This window comes from Pipistrellus kuhlii, unplaced genomic scaffold (assembly GCF_014108245.1).
Source record: "Pipistrellus kuhlii isolate mPipKuh1 unplaced genomic scaffold, mPipKuh1.p scaffold_m20_p_37, whole genome shotgun sequence".
Taxonomy (NCBI): Eukaryota; Metazoa; Chordata; class Mammalia; order Chiroptera; family Vespertilionidae; genus Pipistrellus; species Pipistrellus kuhlii.
In genome coordinates this window covers 3,249,452-3,275,690 of record NW_023425537.1, presented here as the reverse complement: position 1 = coordinate 3,275,690, position 26,239 = coordinate 3,249,452, and the positions used below count along the sequence as shown (strand labels likewise).

Genomic DNA, 26,239 nt, shown 5'->3' with positions numbered 1-26,239 from the left:
ATTCAGCCCTGCGGACATGCTAGAATTAGCTTCTGGCAATTCTACACCATGGCCCTCTGTCACTGGCCTCCTCCTACTGATGAATTAGGAAGGAAAAGAGACAGAGAGTGGGATCCTTCCTGTCCCATCTCAAGGCCTCCCTCTGATGTCCTGTTACTCCTGTCTTTGGTACCTAACACACCACCTGACCCAGGAAGGTGCTCAGAAAGGGTTTGTTGAACGAACTGAGTGATCCTGAGACATTCATCCTGTTTGGATGGCTAAGCCTCAGCCAAACCAGCCAAGGGGTTCCAAGAAGCCCAGAGCTGAGGGGGTGCAGAATGCCAGGAGTGAGGGGGCTGGAGAACTGAAGCCCCAGACCCACCTTTCCAGGAGATTGGAAAGGGGAGGATTCTAAAATTGAATCAGGGTGAACTACGCTCCGCATCCTTAAAAGAGGTGTGTGTGGCGGGGAGGGGTCCTCAGCATTACCTTAGTCAGCATTTTCCCCAATCTGTTTTCTACCTTGAGTGTTGCTCTAACTCTCTTACCATCACTGAAACTCTTCAGCATGTGCTCTTGGCACCTTATAAAGAGCACATGGCCATCTGGGGCCCACCCCCCTTCCTTTCCATCTCAGAAAGCTTGCCTTCATCTTTCTCCACTTCCCATTGGCATTGATGGAACTTGGAGCCTGCCTGGTCTGTTGGGAGAGGACATTCTGGGCCCAACTGAGAGCTTTTGGGCCAAAATGCTGGGAGCTCCTACTTTCCTGTTGAAATGCTTTGGTGCCCATGGTTGGCCTTATCAGATGTCAAGGGCACACAAGATGGTGATGAGCTTCTTAAAGGGCTAGAATCTCTGAATTATGGGTGGAAGTCACGGTGGCTGTCTCACTCTCGGATCTCGTGCTTTGGATGGAGGGTGGGTTTTCAGGGGGCTTGTTGAAGTGGGGTGGGGGGCTGTGTAAAAAGGCTGCAGTGGAAGAGGGGGTTGATTGAAGCACGCTCCTGGAAGTACCCTGGTGTAGGACTTCATACGGCTGCTCTTAGGAGGACCACAGACATGAGCTAATGAAGTGGCCTGAGATGCTTTCCATTGCACTGGCCCCAGTTTTATTCTCCTCCTCTGAGCTCCCAGGGTGATCATGTATACTGAATAGTAGGGAGGAAGGTCTGGTGACATCTGCCACCGCTCTGGACTCTTGGAGAAAGGTCTTCATCAGGAACGCTGAACAATAAGCACCACTGTAGACCTCTACCCACCCCAAAAAGGAGCACAGGGACCCTGCCATCCCCAGCATCATGGCCAAGCATCCCCCATTCATCTGCCCAAGAGTCACCCCATTCACACAGCAGAGACACAAACCAACAAGCTGGACTGGTGCTACTTAGGCATCGGGAGCCAGAGCAAATGCACTTTATTGTTCTGAATCCCTTTGTTGCATTTCAGATCCCACTGGAACAGCGCCCAGAAGGAAATGCTGACCCAAGAGGGTCTGAGCACAAAGACCCTGGCACCCATTGAAATGACGAGGAGTTGAGGCCTTTGAGGGCGGCCAGCCTTCGTGGCAGGCTCTGAGAAACTTCATGGCATATATTTGTGGTGAGGCCCTGGGCTCTGCATGAGAAGGGATTGGGGCGCTAGGGTTAGGGTTAACTAGAGGCCAACTAGTCCTAGAGACAGTGGCCTTGGCTTTCTGGGCCTAGGCACCCTCAGAACCGGCCTCCTGGGCAGGGCACACAAATGGGGCGGGGGCTGCAGGTCGTGCGGGCTGCGCCAGGACCACAGGAGGCCACGGGAAGACAGGGGAGGCATGACTTGGAGGGCGAGGGTTCCGGAGCACACGGGTTACAAGGCAGCCTAGGAGAAAGAAGAACACCAGATTAGTATGATTTCCAATTGCTGTTTTCCATTACCCAGAGTAACCTAAAAATCACCTAGACCTGCCCCATTATTTTTGCCAAAAGGGGAACAGAGGCAAGGGGAGAAAAGAGATTCGCCCGGGTCATGTGATGAATTTGTAACAAGACCAGAAGGAAACCCGGGGCTCCTGGCTGGGCTCTTCCCAGGCACCGTGCTGTCTCTCCAGAACTGTGCGGACTGTGTTCAGAAGATGAGAGCGCAGTGGTACTCACTTGCAGTCCTCGCTCTCCAGCAGGCCCCGGTACGTGCTGATCTCACCCTCCAGCCGGGCCCGGACGTCCAGCAGCACCTGGTACTCCTGGTTCTGCCGCTCCAGGTCTCCCCTGATCTCGGCCAGCTGGGCCTCCACGTTGGTGATCATGCACTGCATCTGGGCCAGCTGCGAGCTGTAGCGGGTCTCCGTCTCTTCCAGGGTGGATTCCAAAGCATCTCTCTGTGAGGACAAGGTTGTGTAGGGAGGAGGAAGGTTAGAGGAGGAGCAAAGAAGATGCACCTAATCCATCTGTGTCTCACTGAGGCATCGGAATCCAAGAACAGAAGCCCAGAGAATCACTTGGAGCCTGGATGAACCACAACCAGACATCTCCCTTGAGATGAGCCAATTAGCCCCTCTAGACAACTTGGTCTAAAATGATATCTCTGGCCCTCGTTGGTTTGGCTCAGTTGATAGTGTTAGCCTGTGGACCAAAGGGTCCCAGGTTTGATTCCGGTCAAGGGTATGGACCTCGGTTTCAGGCTTCACCTCGGTTTCAGGGCCCATGTAGGAGGCAACCAATTGATGTGTTTCTCTCACATCGCGATATTTCTCTCTGTCTTTCCCTCTCTCTCACTCTCCTTAAAAATCAATGGGAAAATAATCTCACGTGAGGATTAACAAGAAAAACAAACAAATAAAAAAAGGATATCTCTGAGTAACAGATAATTACTCAGAAAGAATCTGCTTCCACAAATACAGGAACTGCCTGGACATGTCGGTTGCCACAGCCTCCTCTTGAACCACTGGGGCATTTGTGAATGGGGCCTGGGCTCTCGTTCCCTCTTCTCTGCACAGAAAATCCCTGATGCTTAAGAACTTGACCATGAGCCTGTGTGGTCAGAGCATGGAAATCAGGGGGCTCACGGGCAGGTAGGCTTGGTCCCCAGCAGCCTCAGGACCTCACCATGCTCTGCTGGGCCTGCAGCTCGATCTCCAGGGAGTTGACCGTGCGCCTCAGCTCGATGATCTCCGCCTGGCAGGTCTGAAGCTGCTCCGAGCTGGACACCACTTGCTGGTTCAGCTCCTCGGTCTGAAACATACACACCCAGGACCTGGTCAGGATCACTGGGGACACAGCTCCTGAGGTCCTCAGAGGCCACTGAGAATCATGAGCTGAGAAGGATCTTCCAGATTACCCAGTCCAAACTATTCATTTCAGATGACATGGTTGCTCAGACCACAGCCACCTGCCCAAGGTGCATGCGGAGGTCAAAGCAGAGCTGGGACTCAAACTCGGGGCTCTTGTGGGGAGCCCCCAGGTCACTCCTGTGTGATCCACGGTGTGTCTCTGTGGCTGACTGCTTCCAGGACGTACCTGGGTGTTGAACCAGTCTTCAGCATCCCGGCGGTTATTCTCCACCAGGGTCTCGTACTGGCACCTCATCTCATCCAGAACACGATTCAGGTCCACAGGCGGGGCAGCGTCCACCTCAACATTGAGCCGGTCACCAAGCTGGCAGCGCAGTGAGTTTACTTCCTGTGGCATAGACCAAGGAAGGTCAGCACTAACTTTCCCACTGGCTGCCCCATCACCCTCCCCATCACTGCACCTGCTCCCCTGTGCTCAGCTACTTCCCATGCTCACCTGCTTCCCATGCTCACCTACTCCCCTATGCTCACCTGCTCCCCCATGCTCACATTCTCCCCATGCTCACCTACTCCCCCATGCTCACCTCCTGCCCTTGCTCACCTGCTCCCCATGCTCACCAGATCCCCATGCTCATCTTCTCCCCATGCTCCCCTGCTCCCCTGCTCCCCTCCCCATACTTACCTCCTCATGGTTCTTCTTGAGGCAGAGCAGCTCCTCCTTCAGGGACTCCACCTGGGCCTCCAGGTCGGCCTTGCACAGGGTCAGATCGTCCAGGATCCTGCGCAGCCCGTTCATGTCCGACTCCACCAGCTGCCTCATGGACACCTCCATCTCATACCTGGCAGGCATGTAACAGGGCACCTGAAGCTGCATTTCTGTTTTATGTCCAAATCACATTTCACCCAGACTGGCCTGGTGCTGTGTGCCCACCTTAACACCTCAGTGACTTAGTGCAGCCAAAACCCTGGGTTTGGGCATCACCAGTGTCCAGTATCACCCACCCGCCTCAACCAGGGGGCAAGCAGGACACTCACTTGGTCCTGAAATCATCAGCGGCCAGCTTGGCATTGTCGATCTGCACCACCAACCGGGCGTTCTCTGCCTTGGTGCACAGGCTCTGGAGGGCGGGGGGAGAAGGAAGAGTTACTTCAGTAAAAGAAAGGACATTCTGATGGCCGGAGCACCCCAAAGCTGGCATGAGCTGCTGTTGGAGAAAGGGCAGCTCCCATCCCTGGACTCCTGGCAGCTGAGGCTCCATGAAGGCTTGTGGGCCTGCTCAGGGCAGGAAACTGCTAGGGCCCCTTCCGATGCAGTCATCTGCGACCTGTCACCCGGAATAGAGGGGCAGCGTGGAGATGCTGCAGGAAAGACCCACATGGTGGCTTCCTCTTCTCTCTCTATCGCCCAGGCTACAGGGATCCTTCTCAGAAGCCAGCTGATGTTCAGGGGATGTGAGCTGGGCAAGAAGGAAACTTCTGACAGGCCTTTTCTTTCCTGAATCAGTTATAGGAACCCTGCCCTGTACCAGCACACCAAATTCAATCCCCTTACATTAAAGAGGAGAAGGAGGGGGAGGAGGAGGAGAGTTGGGTTATGGTGTTAAAAGTCATACAACCAATTAGTCCATAGAGTCATGTTCAGACTCTGGCTCCACTAACTGCCAGCAGGACCACTTAGAATAAGTCACTTAACCAGCCTGAGCCTCAGTGTTCTCATCTGTTAAATGGGCTGGTGATAGATTCCAGGGAGGAGCAAGTGAGGCCACCATGTGGACATGCTCTGTGACCTCCGAAGTGCCCCAGAGGCACTGGGCCGCCACCACAGATGTTCTGGCTTCCAGTCCAGTGCTGGTGGCACCAGCCTCCTGAGCCGTCAACGCCGCTCTAAGCCCCTCACCTTCTTCTGCAGCTCCTCGATGGTCCGGAAGTGGGACTGGTAGTCGGGGCACAGGTAGGGCACCTGCTGCTCGCACCACTCGCGGATGCGGCCCTCCAGGCTGGCGTTCTCCCGCTCCAGCTGCCGCACCTTCTCCAGGTAGCTGGCCAGGCGGTCGTTGAGGAACTGCATGGTCTCCTTCTCGCTGCCCGTGAGGACGCCCTCCCCGAACCAGCTCCCGCCCATGCTGTAGCTGGCGGCCCCGGACGGGAGGCAGAGCGCCGGGAGGCAGCTGGCCGCCCTGCAGCTGCCCCGGCCCGGCCCGGCGGAGCAGGCGGAGAAGCTCCGGGCCCCGCGGGACAGGCTCGGGAGCTTGCAGGAGCTGCTGGAGTACATGGCGGACACGCGGGGCGGGCCCTTGAGAGACCCCGAGGAGAAGCCGGGCTTGAGGCATTTGGAAGCCATGGCCTCTGCACCAGGATGCAAGTGACAGAGCTTCAAGGCTGGACACCCCGATGCAGAGACGCAGCAGCTCCTCGCCCCGGATTTATATCTCAGCCCCCATGGGCGTTGGTCTTTACAAAGTGTCTTCTCCTCGTAAAGTCAATACCACTTTCTACCAGAACCCCTCATTAACTGCTCTTTAGCTTCCTGTGAACATGGCTCGGCCTCGTAAAAAAGGAGCCCCGTTGGACGGGCGGCTACGTTGAGACTCATCCCCACCGCCCCGCGCTGCTGGCAAGACCCGGTCTCCCTCAGTTCTTCAAAGGGGCCTGTCATCAGAGCCCAGACCTCAGCCTCCTGGGTAAGAGGTGTGGGAGTCCGGCCCTGGCCTTGACTTTCTCTGGCTTTGTCTTCTTTTATGGGCCAGGGGAGCCCGGGAGGCCTCTGGGCGTTGGAAAGGCAAGTCTGGTCGTTGCCAGAAGGCCTGGCCTCAAGCCCAAGCAAGACACAGAAGACTCTAGAACAGCTCAGGAAGCAGGACTACGGGAGCCAACAATGGCTGTTTCCCCGGGATGGTTCTGGTTTTAGTGCTGAAAATCTCCGATGCAGGGAACCCCTGCATCCTGGTCAAAAGGGTTTAGGTGGTCACCCTGGACACAGCAGAGCCTGGATGACCACATCCCCACTCCCCCCAGTCCGTTCTGGCTGTGCAGCCTCCGCTCCAGCCAAGATGACTACAGGTTGGCTAACTGGGCGCCTGCCCCACATAAGAAAGGTGTCCTTCAGGCCCTGATTGAAAAATAGAGAAGTCTACCTGTCTGGTTGTGGGGCCAGGCGGCGTGGTCCTGCCTCCCAGGCCTCCTCCGAAGGCTCGGAACGCCTGGCCTTCGGCATTGATCTCTGCTACAGGAGTGGTGGGTGGATGCCCAGGAAGCTGGGCAAGGGTGGGTTATCTGCCCAGAAAATCCAGTCTGCCGGGCAAGTGGGGCCTGGAAGAGGGCCTGGGAGCTGAGCAAGAGGGCAGGTGTTGCTGCGGAGGGGCCTCGTCAGGGAGGCAGATGGGACTTGCCTTCTGTTCTGCCCAGTGGTCTGGGTCCTGCTTACTCTTCTCGGGGTCCCATCAGGAGAACGGCCGTGGGCTGAGCACCAGCAGCCTTCCCAGCAGGGCACTCGGTGCTTTCCTGTGTTGGTTATCCACAAATCCTCATGGTGCCCTCTGAGCCGAGCTTGTTACCCCCTCTCCAAGCTGAGAAAACCAGGACCCAGGGGCGATGGAAGCTTGCCAGTGGCACCCACTCCTGACAGGCAGAACCCAGATGCCAACCCAAGTCTGGCCTGGCCCTCTCCACCACACTACCAGCCTCCACTGCAGCTCCGAAATCCGGTCCTGGATCGCCTCCTGTGGCCGGGCTCTGGAGAAAGGAAAGGACAGAATGGGGTGGACTCCACAAGAGGATGGCCCACAGCCCCTGGTGTCCCAGGAGATGCAGCTCAGCATCGTGGCTCCCTGTGAACTCTGGGGGTTCGAATCCCAACCCTGCCACGTGCCAACTCTTTCCTCTCTCTATTTCCTCCTCTGTAGGCCGGGAGGAAGATAGACCTGCTTCCTAGGGCTGCTCTGAGGATAACGTAAGTGTGAAGCTTCTGGAACAGCACCTGCTCAAAGTTCATGCTCAGCAAGGGAAGCTGCTGACTGCTGGTCCCCACACTAGTGGAGTCTTGTTGAAGTCTCACCTCAATAGCACAGCTGTCACTAGGGAGTGCGGACGGTCCCTGAGCACACAGGCCATCATCCCACGGGCCAGGTGCAAGTATTCTGGGCCCTCAGATACAGAGCTTCCATGAGTCACCACGCCCTTCCCACACCCAGGGGCCTGGTGTGACCGGCACCCACCCAGCGCTAGCCCAGCACCCCCATTGGCTGCCTCAGCCTCTCCCTCCCTGGAAATCCATGCCCCAGTGCAAGGACACACCTGAGCTGAGAACCTGGCTGCACCTGCTTGCGTGTCTGTGCTTCCCACCCAGGTGAGGACAGGGCTCCACCTAAGCCGTGCTAAGCCGCAGCCTCCTGGAGCCACCCAGGAGCCCGGAGAAGCTCCAGCAGTGGAGGCCAGCAAGCCACATGCTGTTTATACAGCCCTGAGGCTCCCATGGGTTCCCAGGCAGGGCTCCACACCTGTGCTCCCTGGAAGGGGTTTCTTTCTCCCACATGGTCCTTGTAATAATAAGCTAGTGGTACCAGCCATCATTCACTGAGCACTGAGCACTGAGCACTGAGCACTGAGCACCTGCCAGGCTCTGGGCTGAGCTCTCTCCAGGCGTTCTCTCATTCACTCCTCACAACAATCCCATGAGATTGGCATCGCCAATATCCCCATTTAATAGATGAATAAACTGAGGCTTGGATGTTTCAGGAGCATGCCCCCTGCTCCAGCCCTGCTGTACTCTACCAGCTCCGAACACTCCTGGCAGTGACTAGTGGTTGACCTGTTGGCCCTCCATTCGATGGTATCCTCAAATTGTCTTGTGTTTCAGCCCTATCTTCTCAGGGAGACTGTACATTCTTGGGGACAAGGAATGACCTGGTACTTATTTTGAAACCTCTATAGTGTCAAGCACAGTGCTGGGCTTCTAGATGTCTCAACATACATGAATGAATGAATGAATGAATCAATCAATCAATCAATCAATCAATCAAAGAATCAATGAATGAATGCTTTGCCCACGGTGAATTGTGCTAAGCAAGGAAGTAAAAAAGGATTTTGAAAGGAAGGGAACCTAGAAAAGGAGGAAATGAAGAAAGAAGGAGAGAAAAGTGAGTAGAGAACTGAGAGAGATACAGTACTTCCAACGTCAGTCTTATCATCCTTATGCTTACAGATGAGGAAACCGAGACTTAGTGATAAAAGATTAGGCATCTCTGTGGAGGTGGGCAGCACCTGCTCAGATGAACCAGCCCCTCTGGCAGAGAACAAAGTGTTCTCTGGGCCAAAAGCCATTCTGCCCAAAGAGAGACAGGCCCGTGAGCCAATTCACTGCCGCGCCCATGTCCAGTCCACAGTGTTGAGCTCTGATGTGCACACTGCTTAGTGATTTAAGCTGGAACTCAGTTGAAGGTGTATGTGAGGGCAAGAGTAAGAAGGGGTTCCTTAATCAACACAGACTCTAAATAATTTAATAAAACACTAGACAAGGCTACCTAAATAAAGCGCCTATGACACCCAGGGCTGTCTGGGTGTATGGCAGGAGGCTGTGAATGCCCTCTGCAGACTGTAGAGAGTGCATAAAAAGGGAACAAGGCTGGAGACAAAGCAGGCGTGTGGGTCTCAGACTTCTCCCAGGCCAGGCCCCTCAGTCAGAGGGGAGCAAGTCCTGGCATGGTTAGGCTCCATGCTCAGATGGGCACGGCTCAGCCAGCAGAATCCGGGGCACTTTGAACACTGCCACATTGTGAAGTTTCCACCACACACACACACACACACACACACACACACACGGGCTCTGTAGCCAGTATTGTGGACATGAGTTCACCTCCCACCTTCATACCCCAAGGCACTCCAACTCCCCTCCTGGGGGCGGCTGGCCCAGCCTGGCAGTCTGGAATTTGCCTCTCTCTGGCTGGTCCTGGAACCCCCTCTCCTAAACTGTCCCTGTGCCAGGTCTTAAGGTGAGTGAGCAGGGAAAAGGGTGCCAGGCCAGGGAGAAGCTAAAGGGAAGGGAGAGAGAACCCCCAGGTAACCCCCAGATCCCGTAGGACTGCTGAGGAGGACGGGCCCGGGAGCCTGTGCCTCCCCTGTGGCCTCCCCGGGTGGGCACCCACAGGCAGGGCCGACAAGCCTGTGGGTTGTGGCCAGTGCCCATCCTGATTGGGCCAGTGTCTGGGCTCAGGGACCAGGGCCTGAGGTATCCCCGTTACTCGATATTTTTATTATTTTTATTTTTTTTTCCAAAATATATTTTATTGATTTTATTTTTTTTTATTTTATTTTTTTTTTTACAGAGAGGAAGGGAGAGGGATAGAAAGTTAGAAACACTGATGAGAGAAACATCGATCAGCTGCCTCTTGCACACCCCCCACTGGAGATGTGCCCAAAACCAAGGTACATGCCCTTGACCGGAATCGAACCCAGGACCCTTCAGTCTACAGGCTGACGCTCCATCCATTGAGCCAGACCGGTTTCTGCTGCTCAATATTTTTATTCACCCAGTCACTTCCTATCACCCAGCACCAGCGAAGACAGATTGGACACCAGAATCCACACCTTCGGTGCAACCCCTGACCAAACACCCCCAGAATTAACCACGTGAGAGCAGACAGAGCCGTGTTTGCTATGCCAAGAGAACATACTTTATTGGGTACATTTCCAAGGAAACATAGTTTTGCATGCATGAAAGCAGTGAAACAGAGAAGCACAATATAAGAAGTATTTCAGTAGAAAAAACCCTGCTGAGCTGGGAGCCCCTCTAGGGAAGGGAGATTGTGGAGAGCCGGGAACCGCAGGGGTGGCCTCCCTCCTGTGGGCCAGGACCTGCCCTCGGGGCTGGGCAGCTGGGCACGGTGGGCAGGCCTGCTGGTGCTCCTGGGGGAAATGACTCTCCCGTCTCGGATCTCCTCGGCGCTGGGGCGGATCTAGGTGCACTGGGGAGTCGGGGCACAGGACATGCCTGAGACGTAGGGAGCTCTGCCAGCAGGCTTGCATTCGGTGGCACACGGGTGGGCGGGCAGCCTGGGAGATGGAATCGTATCAGGTCAGGCATCGGGACTTGGCACCGACATCACGTTAACCAGATTTAGGGGATCAAGTGAAACACGTGGGTGACACAAATGAACGGCCTCAGGCTGTGCCAGGGGCTACAGGGATGAAGACTAGGAACTCCCAGCCAAAACAGTGCTTGGGTGGCTTGTCCCCCCGTGAATGACCCAAGTGGGGGGCAAGGAGGAATCTCTCTCCAGCCGCTTTGGCTCAGACCCTTTCATCTGTGCTCTAGCCACTCCCTGGGCTGATGCTGCCAGCCAGGCCCTGTGGGTGGATCTAGATGCACCCTCCCTGCCCCTCCCCACCCCCCAGGCCTGACTCCCCAGGACCCTGGCCACTCACTTGCAGTCCTCTCCCTCCAGCAGGCAGCGGTAGGTGGCGATCTCCGACTCCAGCCGGGCCTTGACGTCCAGCAGCACCTGGTACTCCTGGTTCTGCCGCTCCAGGTCGCAGCGGATCTCGGCCAGCTGGGCCTCCACGTTGCCGATCAGGCACTGCATCTGGGCCAGCTGCGAGCTGTAGCGGGCCTCCGTCTCCTCCAGCGTGCATTCCAGGGAGTTCCGCTGCAGCGGGAAAGAGGAGAACTGTCAATGGGAGGGAATCCCACCCTTGACACCCACGGCCCCAGGACTCTGCATGGCATTGTGATCACGCCCCATGGCCGTCTAAGCGCCGAGGCTGGCGGGCCGGGGACCCTGCCTGCCTCGAGGGGCCGACAAGCCACCCCACAGGGGCCACTCACCATGCTGTGCTGGGCCTGCAGCTCGATCTCCAGGGCGTTGACCGTGCGCCTCAGCTCGATGATCTCTGTCTGGCAGCACTGCAGCTGCTCGGAGCTGGACACCACCTGCTGGTTCAGCTCCTCGGTCTGGGAAACAAGAGGCCCAGCGTAGGGAAGTTACTGTCCAGGGTAACCCCGGCCCAGGAGCAGGCGACCCTGGGCTGCCCCGAGCTGCACCTGCGTGTTGAACCAGGCCTCCACGTCTCTGCGGTTGTTCTCCACCAGCGCCTCATACTGGCACCTCATGTCATCCAGGATCTTGTTGAGATCCACCGGGGGCGCGGCGTCCACCTCCACATTCAGCCGGTCCCCAAGTTGGCAGCGGAGTGCGTTGACTTCCTGCAGGGAGCCGGCAAGATGCCGTAAGGGGATGGAAAGGATGCTGGGTGCAGGGGGTGGGGTTCAGCTGAGCTGCATTCCAACCTCCCGCCCTGGTGGCCAGCTGTGTGACATGAAACGGGATACTGAACCTCTCTGAGCCCCCATCTCTTCCTGGGCCTGCAGCGACCTCCTCAGAGGGCTTGGGAGAGAAAGGGGAGATGGTGCAAGCACCAGGCAAATAGGCCTGTTAGCAGGCATTGGAGCTTCCATGTTATGGGCAGGAGTGTGGGATCTGGGTGACCTTGGGCAAGAGACTTAACCTCTTTGGGCCTCAGTGTTCTCATCTGTAGAATGGAGCATATAATAGCATATCCCTCCTGGGATTACGGTGAGGATGAAATGAAGTGCAAAGTTCCTGGCACACAGTAAGCCAGGAGCCAATGCCAGCTGGAGTTCCGGTGGTGGTTGCCCCAATTGTTATGCCCAAGACCCCCCCCCCCCCCGCCGGGCGGGAACCATGGGGAGGTCTCATGGCACCAGCCTCACCTCCTCGTGGTTCTTCTTGAGACAGAGCAGCTCCTCCTTCAGGGATTCCAGCTGGGCCTCCAGGTCGGCCTTGCACAGGGTCAGCTCGTCCAGGATCCTGCGCAGCCCGTTCATGTCCGACTCCACCAGCTGCCGCAGGCCCAGCTCCGTCTCGTACCTGCACACACAGAGCCCTGCCAGGTCTGCGGCCCAGGAGCCAGGCCCGGGGAGGGCCCTGCCTGCTGTCTGGCCGCGGTGGCTGAGTCGGGGTCGGCAGCACAGGGCTCCTTGCCCCTGACCCGGAAGGGATCCGGAGCCCATGCTGTGTTTTCCTCGCGCAGTCTCCTCCCGCCTCACCCCTGCCTCCCCGCTCCCCCAGGCAGGGGAGCAGCACAGAACCCTCCCAGCCAGGCCCGCTCACTTGGTGCGGAAGTCATCAGCAGCCAGCTTGGCGTTGTCAATCTGCAGGAGCAGCCTGGTGTTCTCGGCCTTGGTCATCAGGATCTGGGGAGCAAGGAGCACCCCGTGAGCTGGAGGAGGCCAGCAGGGTGGGTAGCTCGACTTACAGAGGCCAGGCCTCTAAGTACCACCAGCACCGTCAGAGAGCTTCCAGAGAGCCCAGATCTGAAGGGAGGTCAGTCCCAGGAGGGATGTCAGTGGCCGTCAGTCTTGGCATCGGCGGCCCCCAGAGAAGCACAGTGGGACACACCAGGGGGCGTGGAGAGAGCCAGGCCGAGCTGGAGTCGGGCTCTGCACCCAGTGCTGGCAGGCTGTGTGATCTTAGGCAAGGTGAAAATGGGCACTCCACCCGCTCAACTTCAACTTCCTCCTCTATTCAATGGGCCCAGGCAAGCCCATCTCTCCCCGAGGAGGAACCAGTAAGACACAGAGAGGAGCGTGCCAGGCACAGAGCCCGCGCCCTGGAGGGGGTTGGTGTGTGATGTTGCCCTTCCTATCCCTGAGACAGTGAGACGGGGAGGGAGGAACGGCTGGCCACGGGTTACAAGCAACAGAGACTTCTGGGCCCTCCAGGAAACCCAAGGAGAAAAGCTTGCCGTGAGGGGAGAGTTCCCTAAGGGCTCCAGTTCCACCCGTGGCCCCGTGGTATGAGGCAGACCCCCTCCAGGGCCCGGGCTGCGGGGCAGGAGAGGGGCCAGGCCCCCGTCACCTTCTGCTGCAGCTCCTCGATGATCTTGAAGTAGGACTGGTAGTCGGGGCAGATGTACGGGATCTGGCACTCGCACCACTCCCGGATCTTGGTCTCCAGCTCCGTGTTCTCCCGCTCCAGCTGCCGCACCTTCTCCAGGTAGCTGGCCAGGCGGTCATTCAGGAACTGCATGGTCTCCTTCTCGCTGCCGTTGAAGGCGCCCTCGCAGAGCCAGACCCCGCTCCCAGTAAAGCCAGAGGGGAAGCACCCGGAGGACAGGCAGGAGCCCGGCAAGCAGCTCCCCAGGCCCGAGAGGCCCAGCCGGCAGGAGGAGGCCGAGCCCGCAGCACTGGCGAGGCCGGAGACCCTGCAGGAGCCCATGGAGCGGACGGGGGGCACCCGAGAGAGCCCGGCCCCTGGGCCGCAGAGGACCTTGATGGACCCAGAGGAGCAGATCGGGGAGCAGGTGGCCATGATGCTAGCAGAGGCAGGTGCAGCTGAGCAAGGAAGCTGGGGTTCTGGGTTCCCCCAGCCTCTCCGGGGCGGTTATATACCCTCTTTGTGGGGTGTTGGCGTGTTACTCTTGGGAAAGCCTAGTCCTTTTCCAGAAAGCTGATCGCATTAGAACGTGACTTTTTGCTGCCCGTCCAGAATTCCCTGCCTTGTAAAAAAAAATTGTTCAATTGGGTTGGCTAAGTGAGGACTCTCAGCTGCTGTGACTTCGGAGCAGAACATGAATTTTATTGCCTCTTCAAAGACTGTGCACCAGGTCCCATAAACCGGGAGTGGCCTCGCGGATGGCATTTGGTCGCTGCCCTGTCTGCGTGCCTTCCCCTGAGGAGCCCAGCCTGACCATCTGTCACCATCACTCCTTGCCCCTGACTTAGGCCTGGGCCACCGGGATGGTGGAAAAGGAGAAAAAAACAAAACAAAACCTAAAATTCACAAAGCATCTGTTATATGTCTGCCTAGAGTCATTTCACTTCCACCTCACCACAATCCTGGGAAGTGGCCAAAATTGTCTCCATTTTGCCAGTGTGGAAACTGAGGCTCAGAATGGTGAGAAAATAAGTAAATAAAAACCCGCTCAGGGTAAACAGGCTCTGAGGAAAGAGCCTGTATCTGACACCAGGGCTCTCAGACCCCAACTCCCATGTCCTTGTGGCCCACACAACCAAGGTCAGGTGCCACCACCTGGAATTCAGGGACGGGAGGCCCGGGTTCAAATCCTGGCTCTGCTGATAGTCTGCTGAACACATCACCCCCTCTCTGGCCTCCTCAGTGCCTTCATCGTGGCACGAGTGATCACCAGCCTGGCCTCAATCAAAAGTCAGAAGGGAACGTGTTTTGAAAACCACCGGGTGCCGTGGAGATGTTGGTTAAGCCATGAGCACTGTCTTTGGTGGTTGTTGATGGCTGTGGCCAGCAAAGGATCATGGGAGTGAGCCTGCAAACGGGGGCTGCTTTGGAGGGTAGTTTCCTTTGTGGCCTCCGAGGAGGGTAGACCCAAGACCCCAAGGTGGCCGGCGCTGAGCCCCAGTCCCTGAGCTGGGTCCAGGGATGGCCGATGCAGACTCTCCGGACCTGGAAGGGATAAGAGAAGCAAAGAGCCACCGGGTAGGTAAGCGAGCAGAGGGAGAGGCTGAGGGTTAGGGAGCGAAGGGAAACGCGGCCCCTGCCTCCCCACGCGGGCTTTCCCACGCAGGCCTGCTGTGCCAGGCTGGCGTTTATGGGAGCGTTTATGTGCTTCTGGGGCTGTAATTTACCCTCCTCTTAAACGTTTTACAAGCTTCTCTCTGGAATTACTCAGGAGGCTTGGCTGCGGCGCACAGCACCTCACCTAGAGCAGTGGGCATCCTGTCGAGGTGCCCCATTTTGCACCTGGGGGGCTCCTTCCGGGACTGAGAGCGGGCAGCCAGCCTCCAGAGCCCCGCTGCCTCAGCCTCGGTTCCTCCCAGCTGGCCACCTCCCCCGCTCTGCCCCGGGGCCTAGGGCGGGGCGCCTCGGGCTTTCTCAGCCTCAGCGCTGTTGGCATCTCAGACTCTGTAGTTCTCGGTCACGGGGGCGCCCTGGGCACTGTAAAATGTTAGCAGCATCCCTGGCACCCACGGACATGGCGCAGGAGCAGGGCCCTCTGTTGCTGTGACAACTGAACTAGACGTGGTCAATGTCCCTGTGGGAGGCACAAGCGCCTTTGGCTGAGACCCACTGGACTGTCAGGACCGGACTGGGCTCTGTGCAGGCCTTCCATAAGCACCTGCTTTGTTTCCTCGGACTGGGGCAGAGTCCGGTGGGCTCTGGGGCCTCTCAGGCAAGTCCTCAATGCATCCCGTGCCTCGATGTCCCGAATTTGTGACACAGGCTCGTCCCCCAGGCACCCTTTCCCAAGCCCCCGGCACTGCTCTTCTCTGCTGGGGCCTCTGGCTGAAGTGGATGCCCTCATTTTTTGTGAAATCCAGACCTGAGGCTGATTCTAGGTCTCTCTCAGGACAGCTGAGTAAGGGGGGTCCGCCGCCCTGGCCGTCCCCCGCTCCGCCGTGCTGCAGGAGGGCTGTGGTGGGCCAGCGCCCCGCAGGGTCTCCTGGGCTGAGCAGAGCACGCACCCCTCCTGAGCAGGTGACCAGCTGCCAGAGAAGGTCTCTCAGCCGCCCTCAGCCCCTGCCTTTCTCCAGGTTGCGGACTTCAAGGCCAATCTTGGAGCCAAGTGAGGAGGGAGCCTCGTGGGAAGAATTCCTGTTTCCTGCGCCCAGAAGCCGGGGCCCTCATGGGATGGCGGAGGCCCATGTGGAACGGATGCTGCACCTGTATGGGAGGAGAGAGCCCGGACTCACGGGGCCGCTCACCCCCAGGACCGCACACCCTCCCTCGCCTGGCCAGCCAGCCCTGGGGAACTCCCGCCTGCTCACTGTTCAGTAAGCCAGGGCTGCCCGTGCATCTGGCTTTATAGCCAAACCCGGTCCTGGGCTCAGCAAGAGCTCAGGCCCAGCTACGTGCCAGGCTGAGCCTCCGCTTTCCCAAGAGGTGAATGGAGGTCACAGAGCCACGGGGTTGGTAAATAGGACCTCATTTCACAGGTTTAAGAGATCAAAACTGTTCTTAGAGCCCATCCGTCTGAGTCCCAAATACTGTTTCCAGTTCACAAACCGCTCCCCCGGTTCCATGGGGCACTGACTCGGAGGCCCGACCCAGCTGTGCCAGGAAATAGCTGCTCCGAGAGGTGGTGGCTGGGCTATGTCCAGGGCTAAAGGGTCCCCATCAGCCACCACTTTCTGTCTGGCCTCTGACCTTTACTCTAGAGAGTCTAGAAGCTTCCAAAAGCTGCCATTCCCACCCCCAACCTCCACCCCACTCCGCCTTGCAGGAGCAGTGCTGGTTTTAGGGCTACCGAGCTGACAGGTTCTCTGCCCACATGGCTGCCAATTCAGGGGCAGGGGGAGAGAGGAGATGGTGCCGCAGGAACAGAGAACGGCCTGGCCACGGCGTGCCCCGGAGGAAATGGGCTCTCTGAGCAGCCCCCCTCCCCCTTTTCCTAAGCTCATCATGGAAGGCCACCAAGTTCAAAGTCAGCCACAGAGCTTGCGGCTCCGTCTTTGGTAAAAGGAGGTCTCCATCCATAGTGAGTTTACATCTGGAAGCCGAGGCTCTCTGTGGGCAAAGAGCCGAGAGATCAAGCCTGAGTCTCCTTCTGCCCAGCCCTCCAGTGCGATGGCAGCAGGCACAGCCCGTCCGGCGTGCCCCGGAGGAAATGGGCTCTCTGAGCAGCCCCCCTCCCCCTTTCCCTGCTGCTCTGAGCTGTGGTCAGAGCGTGACAGCCACCGCCACACCACAGCCCCACGGGCATCAGAGGGACGGTGGGCCACGGAGTTGCCCAGTCCCCTGCAGCTGGGCACCGAGGGGACCAGATCATTCAAAGCCCATGGCTGCCTCTCAGTGTCCTGCTGCCTTGGGTTCCAGCCTCTTGGGTTCCAGCCTCCTGGTTGTCACCTGCTGCCTGTTCCACCTTTGATGCCCACACACACACAGATCCTACAGAATTTCCCACCATAACAGGCAGCTAAGGAATGCTGGTCCCATGTCTTAACACCTTTATTTTTAATTTTTTTTTTTTTAATGAAAGAGAGAGAGAGAGAGAGAGAAATGTTGACTAGTTGTTCCACTCATTCATGCATTCATTGGTTGATTCTTCTATGTGCCCTGATCCGGGATAGAGCCCACAACCTAGACGTATCCGGAAGATGCACCAACCAACCAAGCTACCCGGTCAGGGCCAATGTCTTTACCTCTTTAGACCCTACCCAGCAGTCACCCAGAAATGGGGAGACCCACACCGATCTCATTATACACACACACACACACACACACACACACACACACACACACACCTGCTTCTTCCTTGTAACCAAGAATGTGCTCAAGTGATGAAGCACCCGCGACTCCAGCCCCTCCCAGGAAAGCAGGGTGACTCTGTTCTGTGCCAAATAAGCACATCGAAAGCTCGGGCCGAAGCTACTGCCAGCTGATGGCAGGTCTAGTGCGGGCATGCAGTGGCAGGTACACAGAGCTGCAGGGAGCATTATGGGAGGATAAATCTCCAACGAAGACATTTTAAACTACTCGTTTAGCAATTTATATAGAGAACTGGACACAGGTCTCACTCAGTTATGACTCGAACGCAGAGCTGTTCACAGACCAGCCAAAGATAGGGTCTCAGAATTTCTCAAATGCACATGCAGGCCATGTTTGGGACATACTTGTATTAGAAAATCTCTGTCTGTCATTCCGACTTAACTGGGCGCCTGCACTTTATCTGGCAGGCCTCGGTAAGGAAGCATCCCCGCCTGAACGCCTGGGCCAAACAGGACACAGCTGTTCCTTCCCTCCTCCCCGGGGGCCTGTCCCGCGATTGGCTGGGCTTGGGGACAGGTGTATCTGACTTCCTTTGGAAAATAATATCTTTCTGTTCTCTGTGCCCTATTCGGAGTGGCTGCGTTTTTCCCTCACAGGCCCAGCGAGCACGACTCAGACGTCAGCGCTGTCCTCACTGTCGTCCTGGCCACGGAGTGACAATCCGCCCCATGGCAGCTGCCTGGAGCAGGGTGACTCAGGCCTTCCTCGGCAAGATCTGGCAAGTCCCTCTCTGCTCCGTTTCCCACTCCCCCAGCCTGTGCCCCGAACCTCTGCCCACCCTGCTGTCGCCAGGCCTCACCAAGCTCGGGATGGGGCAGGCACCCACTGGGTGAGCAAGGAGGGCTTTCCGCCCTCCCCTACAGAGCCCGGAGCCCAGTGCCTGCTGACAGGTTGGCCAGGGCCCTGAGCAGGGGTTTCTGTCGTGGCCTTAGGGTCAACGGGGTTCCCTGGCACCCAGCTGCCCACAAGCGGCTCTGTGCATGGTCCTGAGTCCCCACTGGGTCTTGGGGCCTCAAAACTCCCCCCTTTGCCCGGCCAGGATTGCCCTGGAACTCTCATCTCCCCCAAAATACAAAGGTAACCCCCCCACAAATAAGCTTTTGGCAATTGCCTGGGATTTCGGGGTTCTGCTCTTGCCATGGAGGAGGCCCAGAGAGCCACCTGACCCCAGTCTTAAGCCATACCTCCCGGTTTTCTCACGCCAGGCTCGGCCTTCTCACCCGCGGGCCAGCTCTTCCTGCGCGGCTCGGCTGGCTGGCAGCTCCCTCTGGAAGTCCAGGGCCTCCTGCTCAGATCCACTCCGTCCCCTCTACCCCCACCCAGCTTTTATGGACAACCCCAGCGCTGCCCCTGCTCTCCCCGGTGTGCTAAGAGAGCCTGTGGTCTGTGGGAGACCCACAGGCAGGTTCCCCCTGAGGATAGAAGCTGGTACCTCGGCCTCCCGCGTCCCCTGGATGCAGGTACCACTTAACCGAACCACAAAGCCGGTTTCCCCGTTTGGTTGGGTTCCACCAGCTGCGTTTACAGGGGCTGGTGCGCAGTGGGTCTCGGGGTGTCTGCCAGCCGGACTGCGGGCTCTGGGTTGTAATTAACCACAGTTTATACTGCGGAGTCTACTTTCAACCCGGTCTGAGAGCCTGGGATGAAAGAAGCCACGGGTTTATTACGGCTGTCTATAAAAATGGGCCAGAAGAGTGAATGCCAGCTCTCGGCCAACTCCCCACATCTCCACCCACCCCCAAGGGCAGCACCCACCCAGCCATCACCCACCCAGCCATCAGCCACCCACCTGGTTCCCCCCAAACTCTGGAGCCCCCCGGGGAGCTGCTCCGAGGGAAGCAATGCACACAGCCTGCCCGCTCCCGGCTCCGAAAGCTCAGGAACAACGTTCACCGGGGGTCACACCCCCAGGAACCCCTGAGACGCACGGACCCAGGCAGGGAGGGCAGAGGCCCCCGCAGGGAGGCTGGCGCAGTGCCATGGACCACAGCCCTCCTGGGATCTTCCTTTCCTCTCTTCCCCTGGCTCCCTCAGGTGTGTGTGAGTGCGGACACTCATGTTGTATGCTCCTGCAAGGGATTCCAAACTAGAGGGGAAGGGATAATGTGCCCAGCACTCTGTACACGGCTCCTTTCTTTCTTTATTTCACCTTGTCTTTACAACAACCCATGAGTTGGCACCATTGTGCCCATTGCACAGATCTGAAGGCTGAGATTCCCCTTGCCAGGAAGACCTAGGCACCCTGACTTCCCACCCTAGGTCTTCTGTGGACTCTCAAGGCTGTCACCCAAAGCAGAGGGATCACAGGCACCCAGGGGGGCCCCGGGGCTGCTGCTCTGTCCTCAGCCATGCCCTGCTCACCCCCGTGCCCAGCTGCCCAACATGAGGCCATGCTGGGACCAGGCCAGGGGAGGACCAGGTCTAGAGCCCTGTGTCTCACTCTGTGTCCCAGCAGGTGGCCTGAGAGGCACTGGCCTGCTTTCTGGAGTGAGCCTGCCCCCTGCAGGACCCAGGCAGGACACACAACCCCAAGTGGAGGGCAGTGCAGAGGTGCCCTGGCCTCATGCATCTGGGAGGAGCCTTGGGGAGAGGGAAGTGGCTTTTGCTGAGGAGGATGACAGAGCAGCCAGGAGTCACCTGTGCGAGGCACCTGCCCCTCGGAGGCGCTCCGCTCTGGAGCTCCAGGGCACTGGGAATGAGGCCATGAGGATGCTCTGTGGTGGATGTCTTTGTCCCCTGAGCACTGGGCTTAGGGGAGCCTCGTTTCTCCCCCTAGCTCCCCAGCGCTGAACACTTGGCGCTGACAAAGGACCAGCCACGGTCTTGGAAAGCATGTTGGGACATGGACCCCAGCTCTGAGGCTGGGCAGGCCACTGAACCAGTCTGGACCTCAGCCTTCAGATCTGTACAATGGGCACAACGGTGCCTACTCACAGATCATTATAGAGATGAAATGAAGAATGAAAGGAGCCCTGCACAGAGTGCGTGCTGGGCACATTATCCCTTCCCCCTGTGTTATAGCCCCCTCTAGCCTGGAATCTCTCGCATGAACATACAACATTAGTGTTCTCACCGGCAAACAGGCATAGACAAGAGGAAAAAGAGAAGCGTGCACACTCCAGGGTCCAGGAGACCAGTCCCGGTGGAAGGAGTGGGCTGAGCAAGAGAAGGCTATGAGTCTGAGCTGGAACACCCAGAGGGGCAGGAGGGGAGGGGGCAGGGGCAGGGGGAAGTGGGGAAGAAAGGCAGCACACAGGTCGCTCACTGAGGCCTGTGGCTGCTGCACTGAGTGGTTGGGAAGAGCGGGACCGTGGGGCATGCTGAGGGGCACTGCAGGCCGGAGGCCCATCGCGTCTGCAGGGAGCAGGGAGGCAGCAGGCTGGGGCTGGGGCAATGGTCCTGGGCCTCCTTCTCCCCAGAGCAGCCCTGCAGTGGCCGCTCGCAGCCCGCCCAGCACCCTCCATACCTCTCCTCTCCCCATTAACTGGCTCAACAAGACCCCCCCATTGCTGCCTTATTACTGGGCACCCTATTGGGTGCTGAGCTTCCTCACGTGCCCCTGCATGTCTCCAGTTTGCCCATGTCCATGCTTGCAGGGCGCCATCACCCGTGAGCCCCCAGCGCCCCTGTGTTTGCCCTTGTTGCACTGGGTGCTATGGGACGCCCAATGGGAGCTCCCTGGGCCGAGCTTGTCGGAGTGACCTGCTCACCCATAGCCCCAAATCAGGTTCTCAGCAGGTGCCACCCACAAAAACCAGGCCAGAATCAAAAATACGTTTGCAAAAAGGCAGGAAACTTTATTGAATTCTTTTGAGCAGAGAAGCGGAGAAATCAGAGCAGCGAGGTCAGGAGGAGAAGGAAGCCGACCCAGAGGGAAGAGCAAGGGGCTCCCGCCCGGGGAGAAGGGGGCCGGGTCCTGGGAGCGGGGTGACTGAGCTCCCGGGGTCCCCCCCTCTCTCCTGCAGGACCCTTCCACTCTCTCCCCCTCTGGGTGCTGAAGACAGAGGGAGGGAATGCCGGGCAGGTTTAAGGCCGACGGGTGGTGGTGGCCTCAGACGGGCGGCGAGGGCCAGGACCAGTGGGGCTGCCGGAGCTGGTGGTTCCGGAGCTGCTGATCCTGGTGGTTCCTGGGAAACAAGGAGGCAAGAGAGGCTCAGGCTGGAGAAGACTCACCCTGGGCCAGAGCAGGGCCCCAGGAGACCCCAGTACCACCCCCCCCGCACTGGTCAGTGAGGGGTTCGTTAACGGGACTCTGGGACTCTCCCCCAAAGCCAGCTTTCCCCAAGACAGCCGGTGGCTCCACGGGAAGAGCCATCTATGATGAAAGGGAAGCCGGTGAGCAGATGCCCAGGCTCCCCGCAGCCCCACCCCTTCCCCTGGGGAAGCCCAGCGCTGCCCCTGCCCGGAGCAGGGGCCGCCCCAGCATGTCCTTACCTCCGGAGGAGGGGAAGCCCGTCATCCTGGAAGAGAGGAGAGGCAGTGTGAGCACCGAGGCAAAGCACCCTCCTCACAACTACTCAGACCATCGTTCGGAGCCCTAAGTGGGGCTGTGTCACCCAATTGTGCCCTCAGCCCAGGGGCAGCAGCAGCAGGTGCCTGCCAGGTCTGTCTGTCTGATTGTGGAGACCTCAGGAGAAGGTACCATTGGCCCCCAAATGCAGGGCATTTGCCAGAAGCTTCGTCCTCCCTCTGGTCCACTCAGCCCCACCCCCACTCCGCTCTGAGCCCACAGGATGGCCTGGTCTCTGCAAATGGTCCGAAGGCCGTTACATCGCCTTTGCAAGCACTTTGTTCTGCCGACCCCAATCCAAGCTCGTATTTTTTCCAATAGGAGGTGTTCCCTCCACGGTCCCTAGTCCTGCTGGTCCCATTCGGAGGCCTGGATTAGAATGTCAGGCATGGGCTCCGCAGCCTGATTCCAGAGGACAGGGGAGCTCTGGTCCTGGGTCTCCGTCCAGTGGCTTAAGCTCAATCAGGCCTCCTCCTGCCTGGGACCAAGGCCCTGACCCCTAAGACGCTGCCTGCTTTCCCAGGAGAGAGGCCGGCGGGGACCTACTTGGCGTCCTGGCCCTCCAGCAGGCTGCGGTAGGTGGCGATCTCCTGCTCCAGCCGCGACTTGATGTCCATGAGCTGCCGGTACTCCAGGTTCTGGCGCTCGGTGTCAGCGCGCACCTCGCTCAGCTGGGCCTCCATGCTGCTGATCAGGTCCTGGATCTGGACCAGCTGCGTGGCGTAGCGGCACTCGGTCTCGGCCACCGTGCTCTCCAGCCCGGCTTTCTGGTGAGGCAAGAGAGAGGTGGTGAGGGGAGCCCGGCCCGGGGGAGGCCCGGAGGCGGTGGCCGCTGGGCAGGCAGGGGGCTGCAGGCAGGGGGCTGCAGGCGTGTACCATGCTGAGCTGGGACTGCAGCTCGATCTCCAGGCTCTGGAGCGTCCGCCTGAGCTCCGTGATCTCCGTCTTGCTGGTCTGGATCATCTCTGTGTTGGAAGACACCTCCTTGTTCAGCTCCGCGCTCTGAAAGGCAAACAGGGGGGAGGTGACGGAGAAGTCCGGGTGGCAGGCTCGGCACCCCCAGGCCTCTCAGGGGAACAGGGCCGGGTACCTTGCTGTGGAACCATTCCTCGGCGTCCCGGCGGTTCTTCTCGGCCATGGCCTCGTACTGCTCCCGCATCTCGGCCAGCACACGGGTCAGGTCAATGCTCGGGGTGGCGTCCATCTCCACGTTGACCTGGCCTACCATCTGGTTGCTGAACTCCTTCATCTCCTGTGGGGATGGGAGAGGAAGAGGTTATGAGGCTCCTCCTGTTTCCTCTCCTTGGTTCTGGATGCTACTGGAATGTTCTGGAAACCCACAGTGGAGCATAGGGTCTGGCCATGGCATTGGGCTCCCCTTTCTCACTGGAGGTGGTGCACCCTGGCAGGCCCATGCCCCCTCTCACCTCCTCGTGGTTCTTCTTCATGTAGGCCAGCTCCTCCTTCAGGCTCTCGATCTGCATCTCCAGGTCGGTCTTGGCCAAGGTCAGCTCGTCCAGCACCCGGCGCAGGCCATTGATGTCGGCCTCCACGCTCTGGCGCAGGGTCAGCTCGTTCTCATACCTGAAGGATTTTTTATTATTATTATTAAAAAACACACACACACACACATGAGTGGTATTAGACATCCCCCCTGGACTCTGCTGCTTCTCTAAGACATTGCTCCTGGGAAGCTCCAATGTCATGGTTCGGATGAGCGTTTGTCTACAAGAGACTGCGAGGCACGGGGAAGGGAACAACAAACTCACTTGAGCCTGAAGTCGTCGGCAGCCAGCCGGGAGTTGTCGATCTCCAGGATGACCCGGTTGTTGTCTATGGTGGCCGCCAGGATCTGCAAAACACAGAAGGTCACCGAGGGAGGTCCCAGGAGCTGGGGTCGGAGGGCTGAGAGAGCAGGGGAGCTGGACCTGGGCTGCTTCTCTGTGAAGTGAGGGGCTGGCCCAATCCCTTCAGTTCATTCGCATCCTACAGCCTGCATTCCGGTCAGGATGGGGAAGATAGCGGAATTCGGAAATCGGTGCAGGGAGGGGAACGAGCCCTCCAAGAAGAGAACATCTTTGGTCAGCCAGGTCTCTGAGGCCTCAGACTAGCGACCTCTCTAGGTCACTGAGAACCTCTCCCTTAGCTCAGGAGGCAGCCCACGTGCGCCAGAGCTGGTCTGCCGCTGAACAGAGGGGAAACCCAACCAATAGATGCATGCATTTGGATTCCTTGGCTGAGCTTTTTCTATCCTGAAGCCCTGGAAACCCACCCCCACAGAGCCGGGACTCAGCCCAACAAGCTGTCCCAACAAGTTGGCACCACCCAGGATGCATAGGCTTGGAGGGAAGCTCAGCTTGGCCCTGCCGAAGCCTCTGCCTCCATCTCCCCCACCCCTTCACGGCCAATTGCGTCTAACCCTTGAAAGGGGCCCCTACAAAGGAAACCAGTATTTCCAGCCCCGTGAGCGAACTCGTCTCCATTTCTCTATTGACTTTAGTCATTCTTCGTGGCTTTTAAACCTGTCATGGTGTCCCAATAACTCAGTGGGTCAGGACCCTGGAGGCTGAGTCACTAATAACATAACTGTTTGGAAAGCAATAAAAACGTGGACACGAGAACGAACAACAATAACATGGAGAGTGGAAGAAAGTGCACTCGGGGTGCTACGGCATGAGATAAGCCCATCACGAGTGGAGACACTTGGTAGTAAAAGACTAGAGTTTTTCCCGGCGGGAAGGGTGTGAGAATTCCACCCGCCCTGCATCTGCTGGTCCCCCGGGGTGCTGCGTGTCCTGGCCTCTTCAGCTCTGCCCTGCACTCAGGGACCCTCCTCAGCACTCAGGGGCTCACCTTCTCCCGCAGCTCCTCGATGGTCTTGTAGTAGTGGCTGTAGTCACGCTCCGGGCTGGCCGGGCTCTGCTTCTGGTGCCAGTCCCGGATCTTGACCTCCAGGTCGGCGTTGGCCTCCTCCAGGGCGCGCACCTTGTCCAGGTAAGAGGCCAGGCGGTCGTTGAGGTTCTGCATGGTGATCTTCTCGTTGCCGGAGAGGAGGCCGCCATCGCCACCACCAAAGTCACCACCAAAGCCACCGCCGAAACCACCGCCAAAACCCCCACCACAGCTACCGCCGAAGCCACCGCCAAAGCCACCGCCAAAGCCAGATCCAAAACCACTACCAGCCCCTCCACCGAAGCCACAGCTCATGCCGCCGCCATAGCCCCCGGAGGACCCCCCGGTGACGAATCGGCTGGAGCAGGAAGACATGCCGCGGCCGCCCCCCAGCTGGCATGCGCCTCCGTAGCTGGCGGAGGAGTTCTGCAGGCGAAGGCTCATGATGAGAGAAGATGGAGAGCAGGTGCGGGCAGGAGCTTGACTTGGCCTGGTACGAGGATGTGGCTCTTCCCCCAGTGGGTGCCTTTTATACATCCTCCGCAGAGGTTGGACAATGGCCCCATCGCCTCTCCTCCCATCCCCACCCTCTGATGGATGCCAGCTGGGCGTCTCTGTTTCCCACAAGCCCAGCTGCCTCTGCTTTCCAGGGTGGGTTGTGCCTGGAGGGAAGGGGGAAGGTGCTGGCTTTTTTTTTTTTTTTAAACCCTTGACAAAAGGGATGATTCAGAGGGAACGGTGTTTTGCTTAGGACTGCCCTTTGACAGCTGAATTCTGTTTCACCCCTCCACTTAAGGAACTCACTCCCAGAGGCCTCGGCCCCACCCAGTATTGGAATGGGGACCCAGCTGCAAAGGCTGCTCGGTGCCTCTGGGAAGGGAGAGGTGGCTGCAGGGTGGCCCGGTGTTTTGCGAGGTCACCGCAGCCCTGGGCCTCCCTTCTTTCTGTTCCTAAAACCTCTGACCAGAAAGCTCTGCCTCGTTCTTAGCATGTCACCTGCCCCCATGCCCCCAGCGGAGTGGAGGGAGAAGTTGGCTTGGTCCTATAGGGTCAACCACCTTGAAAGTGTTCCATCTGAGAAGAGGATGGCTCTGAGCGTCTCAGATAAAGTCACAGTGGCTCGGAACCTTAGGGACCACCCAGCACAGCTGGGGAAACAGCGGCATGGGAAGAGGAAACAGCCCTGTGTGTTACAGTAGGTCATACTCTCAGATCCCTTAGCCCATGCAGGCGCTGGGCTGAGAACTTGGCACTAGTTGACTATGAACTTGAAGCCTGCAGCAGCGGATGAGGTGGGTCCTGCTATTATCCCCATTTTACACGTGAGGT

The 26,239-nt window shown here is 58.3% G+C and overlaps 3 protein-coding genes across 3 annotated transcripts; all 3 read right to left on the bottom strand.

The window, feature by feature from the left end:
* Positions 1-1,360: 1,360 nt before the first annotated feature.
* On the bottom strand, positions 1,361-5,942 carry KRT35 (keratin 35). The gene is made up of 7 exons (XM_036407740.2): positions 5,148-5,942; positions 4,286-4,368; positions 3,933-4,089; positions 3,477-3,638; positions 3,066-3,191; positions 2,118-2,338; positions 1,361-1,842 (listed from the first exon to the last, which is right to left on the bottom strand). Exons 1-7 carry the CDS (start codon positions 5,589-5,591, stop codon positions 1,695-1,697), a joined length of 1,341 nt encoding a protein of 446 aa, XP_036263633.1. The 5' UTR covers positions 5,592-5,942; the 3' UTR covers positions 1,361-1,694.
* Positions 5,943-9,895: 3,953 nt separating this feature from the next.
* Positions 9,896-13,640, bottom strand: KRT36 (keratin 36). The gene is made up of 7 exons (XM_036407747.2): positions 13,123-13,640; positions 12,376-12,458; positions 11,976-12,132; positions 11,286-11,447; positions 11,070-11,195; positions 10,670-10,890; positions 9,896-10,297 (listed from the first exon to the last, which is right to left on the bottom strand). The coding sequence occupies exons 1-7, from the start codon at positions 13,573-13,575 to the stop codon at positions 10,201-10,203; spliced, it is 1,299 nt and encodes a 432-aa protein (XP_036263640.1). The 5' UTR covers positions 13,576-13,640; the 3' UTR covers positions 9,896-10,200.
* Positions 13,641-21,316: 7,676 nt separating this feature from the next.
* LOC118702097 (keratin, type I cytoskeletal 13) lies at positions 21,317-25,398 on the bottom strand. Its single transcript, XM_045570777.1, has 8 exons — positions 24,872-25,398; positions 23,788-23,870; positions 23,446-23,602; positions 23,109-23,270; positions 22,895-23,020; positions 22,565-22,785; positions 21,944-21,968; positions 21,317-21,612 (listed from the first exon to the last, which is right to left on the bottom strand). The coding sequence occupies exons 1-8, from the start codon at positions 25,352-25,354 to the stop codon at positions 21,535-21,537; spliced, it is 1,335 nt and encodes a 444-aa protein (XP_045426733.1). The 5' UTR covers positions 25,355-25,398; the 3' UTR covers positions 21,317-21,534.
* Between the last annotated feature and the right edge of the window lie 841 nt (positions 25,399-26,239).

Coding starts and splice junctions, on each gene's coding strand:
- LOC118702097 (XM_045570777.1), bottom strand. CDS start 25,354: ATGAGCCTTCGCCTGCAGAACTCCTCCGCCAGCTACGGAGGCGCATGC. Junction 23,271..23,445: donor TGAAGAAGAACCACGAGGAG/GTGAGAGGGGGC, acceptor CCATCCCCACAG/GAGATGAAGGAGTTCAGCAA. Junction 23,021..23,108: donor AGGAATGGTTCCACAGCAAG/GTACCCGGCCCT, acceptor TTTGCCTTTCAG/AGCGCGGAGCTGAACAAGGA.
- KRT36 (XM_036407747.2), bottom strand. CDS start 13,575: ATGGCCACCTGCTCCCCGATCTGCTCCTCTGGGTCCATCAAGGTCCTC. Junction 12,459..13,122: donor TCGAGGAGCTGCAGCAGAAG/GTGACGGGGGCC, acceptor CTTGCTCCCCAG/ATCCTGATGACCAAGGCCGA. Junction 10,891..11,069: donor TGCAGGCCCAGCACAGCATG/GTGAGTGGCCCC, acceptor TTCCCGCTGCAG/CGGAACTCCCTGGAATGCAC.
- KRT35 (XM_036407740.2), bottom strand. CDS start 5,591: ATGGCTTCCAAATGCCTCAAGCCCGGCTTCTCCTCGGGGTCTCTCAAG. Junction 4,090..4,285: donor GCTGATGATTTCAGGACCAA/GTGAGTGTCCTG, acceptor CATGCCTGCCAG/GTATGAGATGGAGGTGTCCA. Junction 3,192..3,476: donor AAGACTGGTTCAACACCCAG/GTACGTCCTGGA, acceptor TGTATGTTTCAG/ACCGAGGAGCTGAACCAGCA.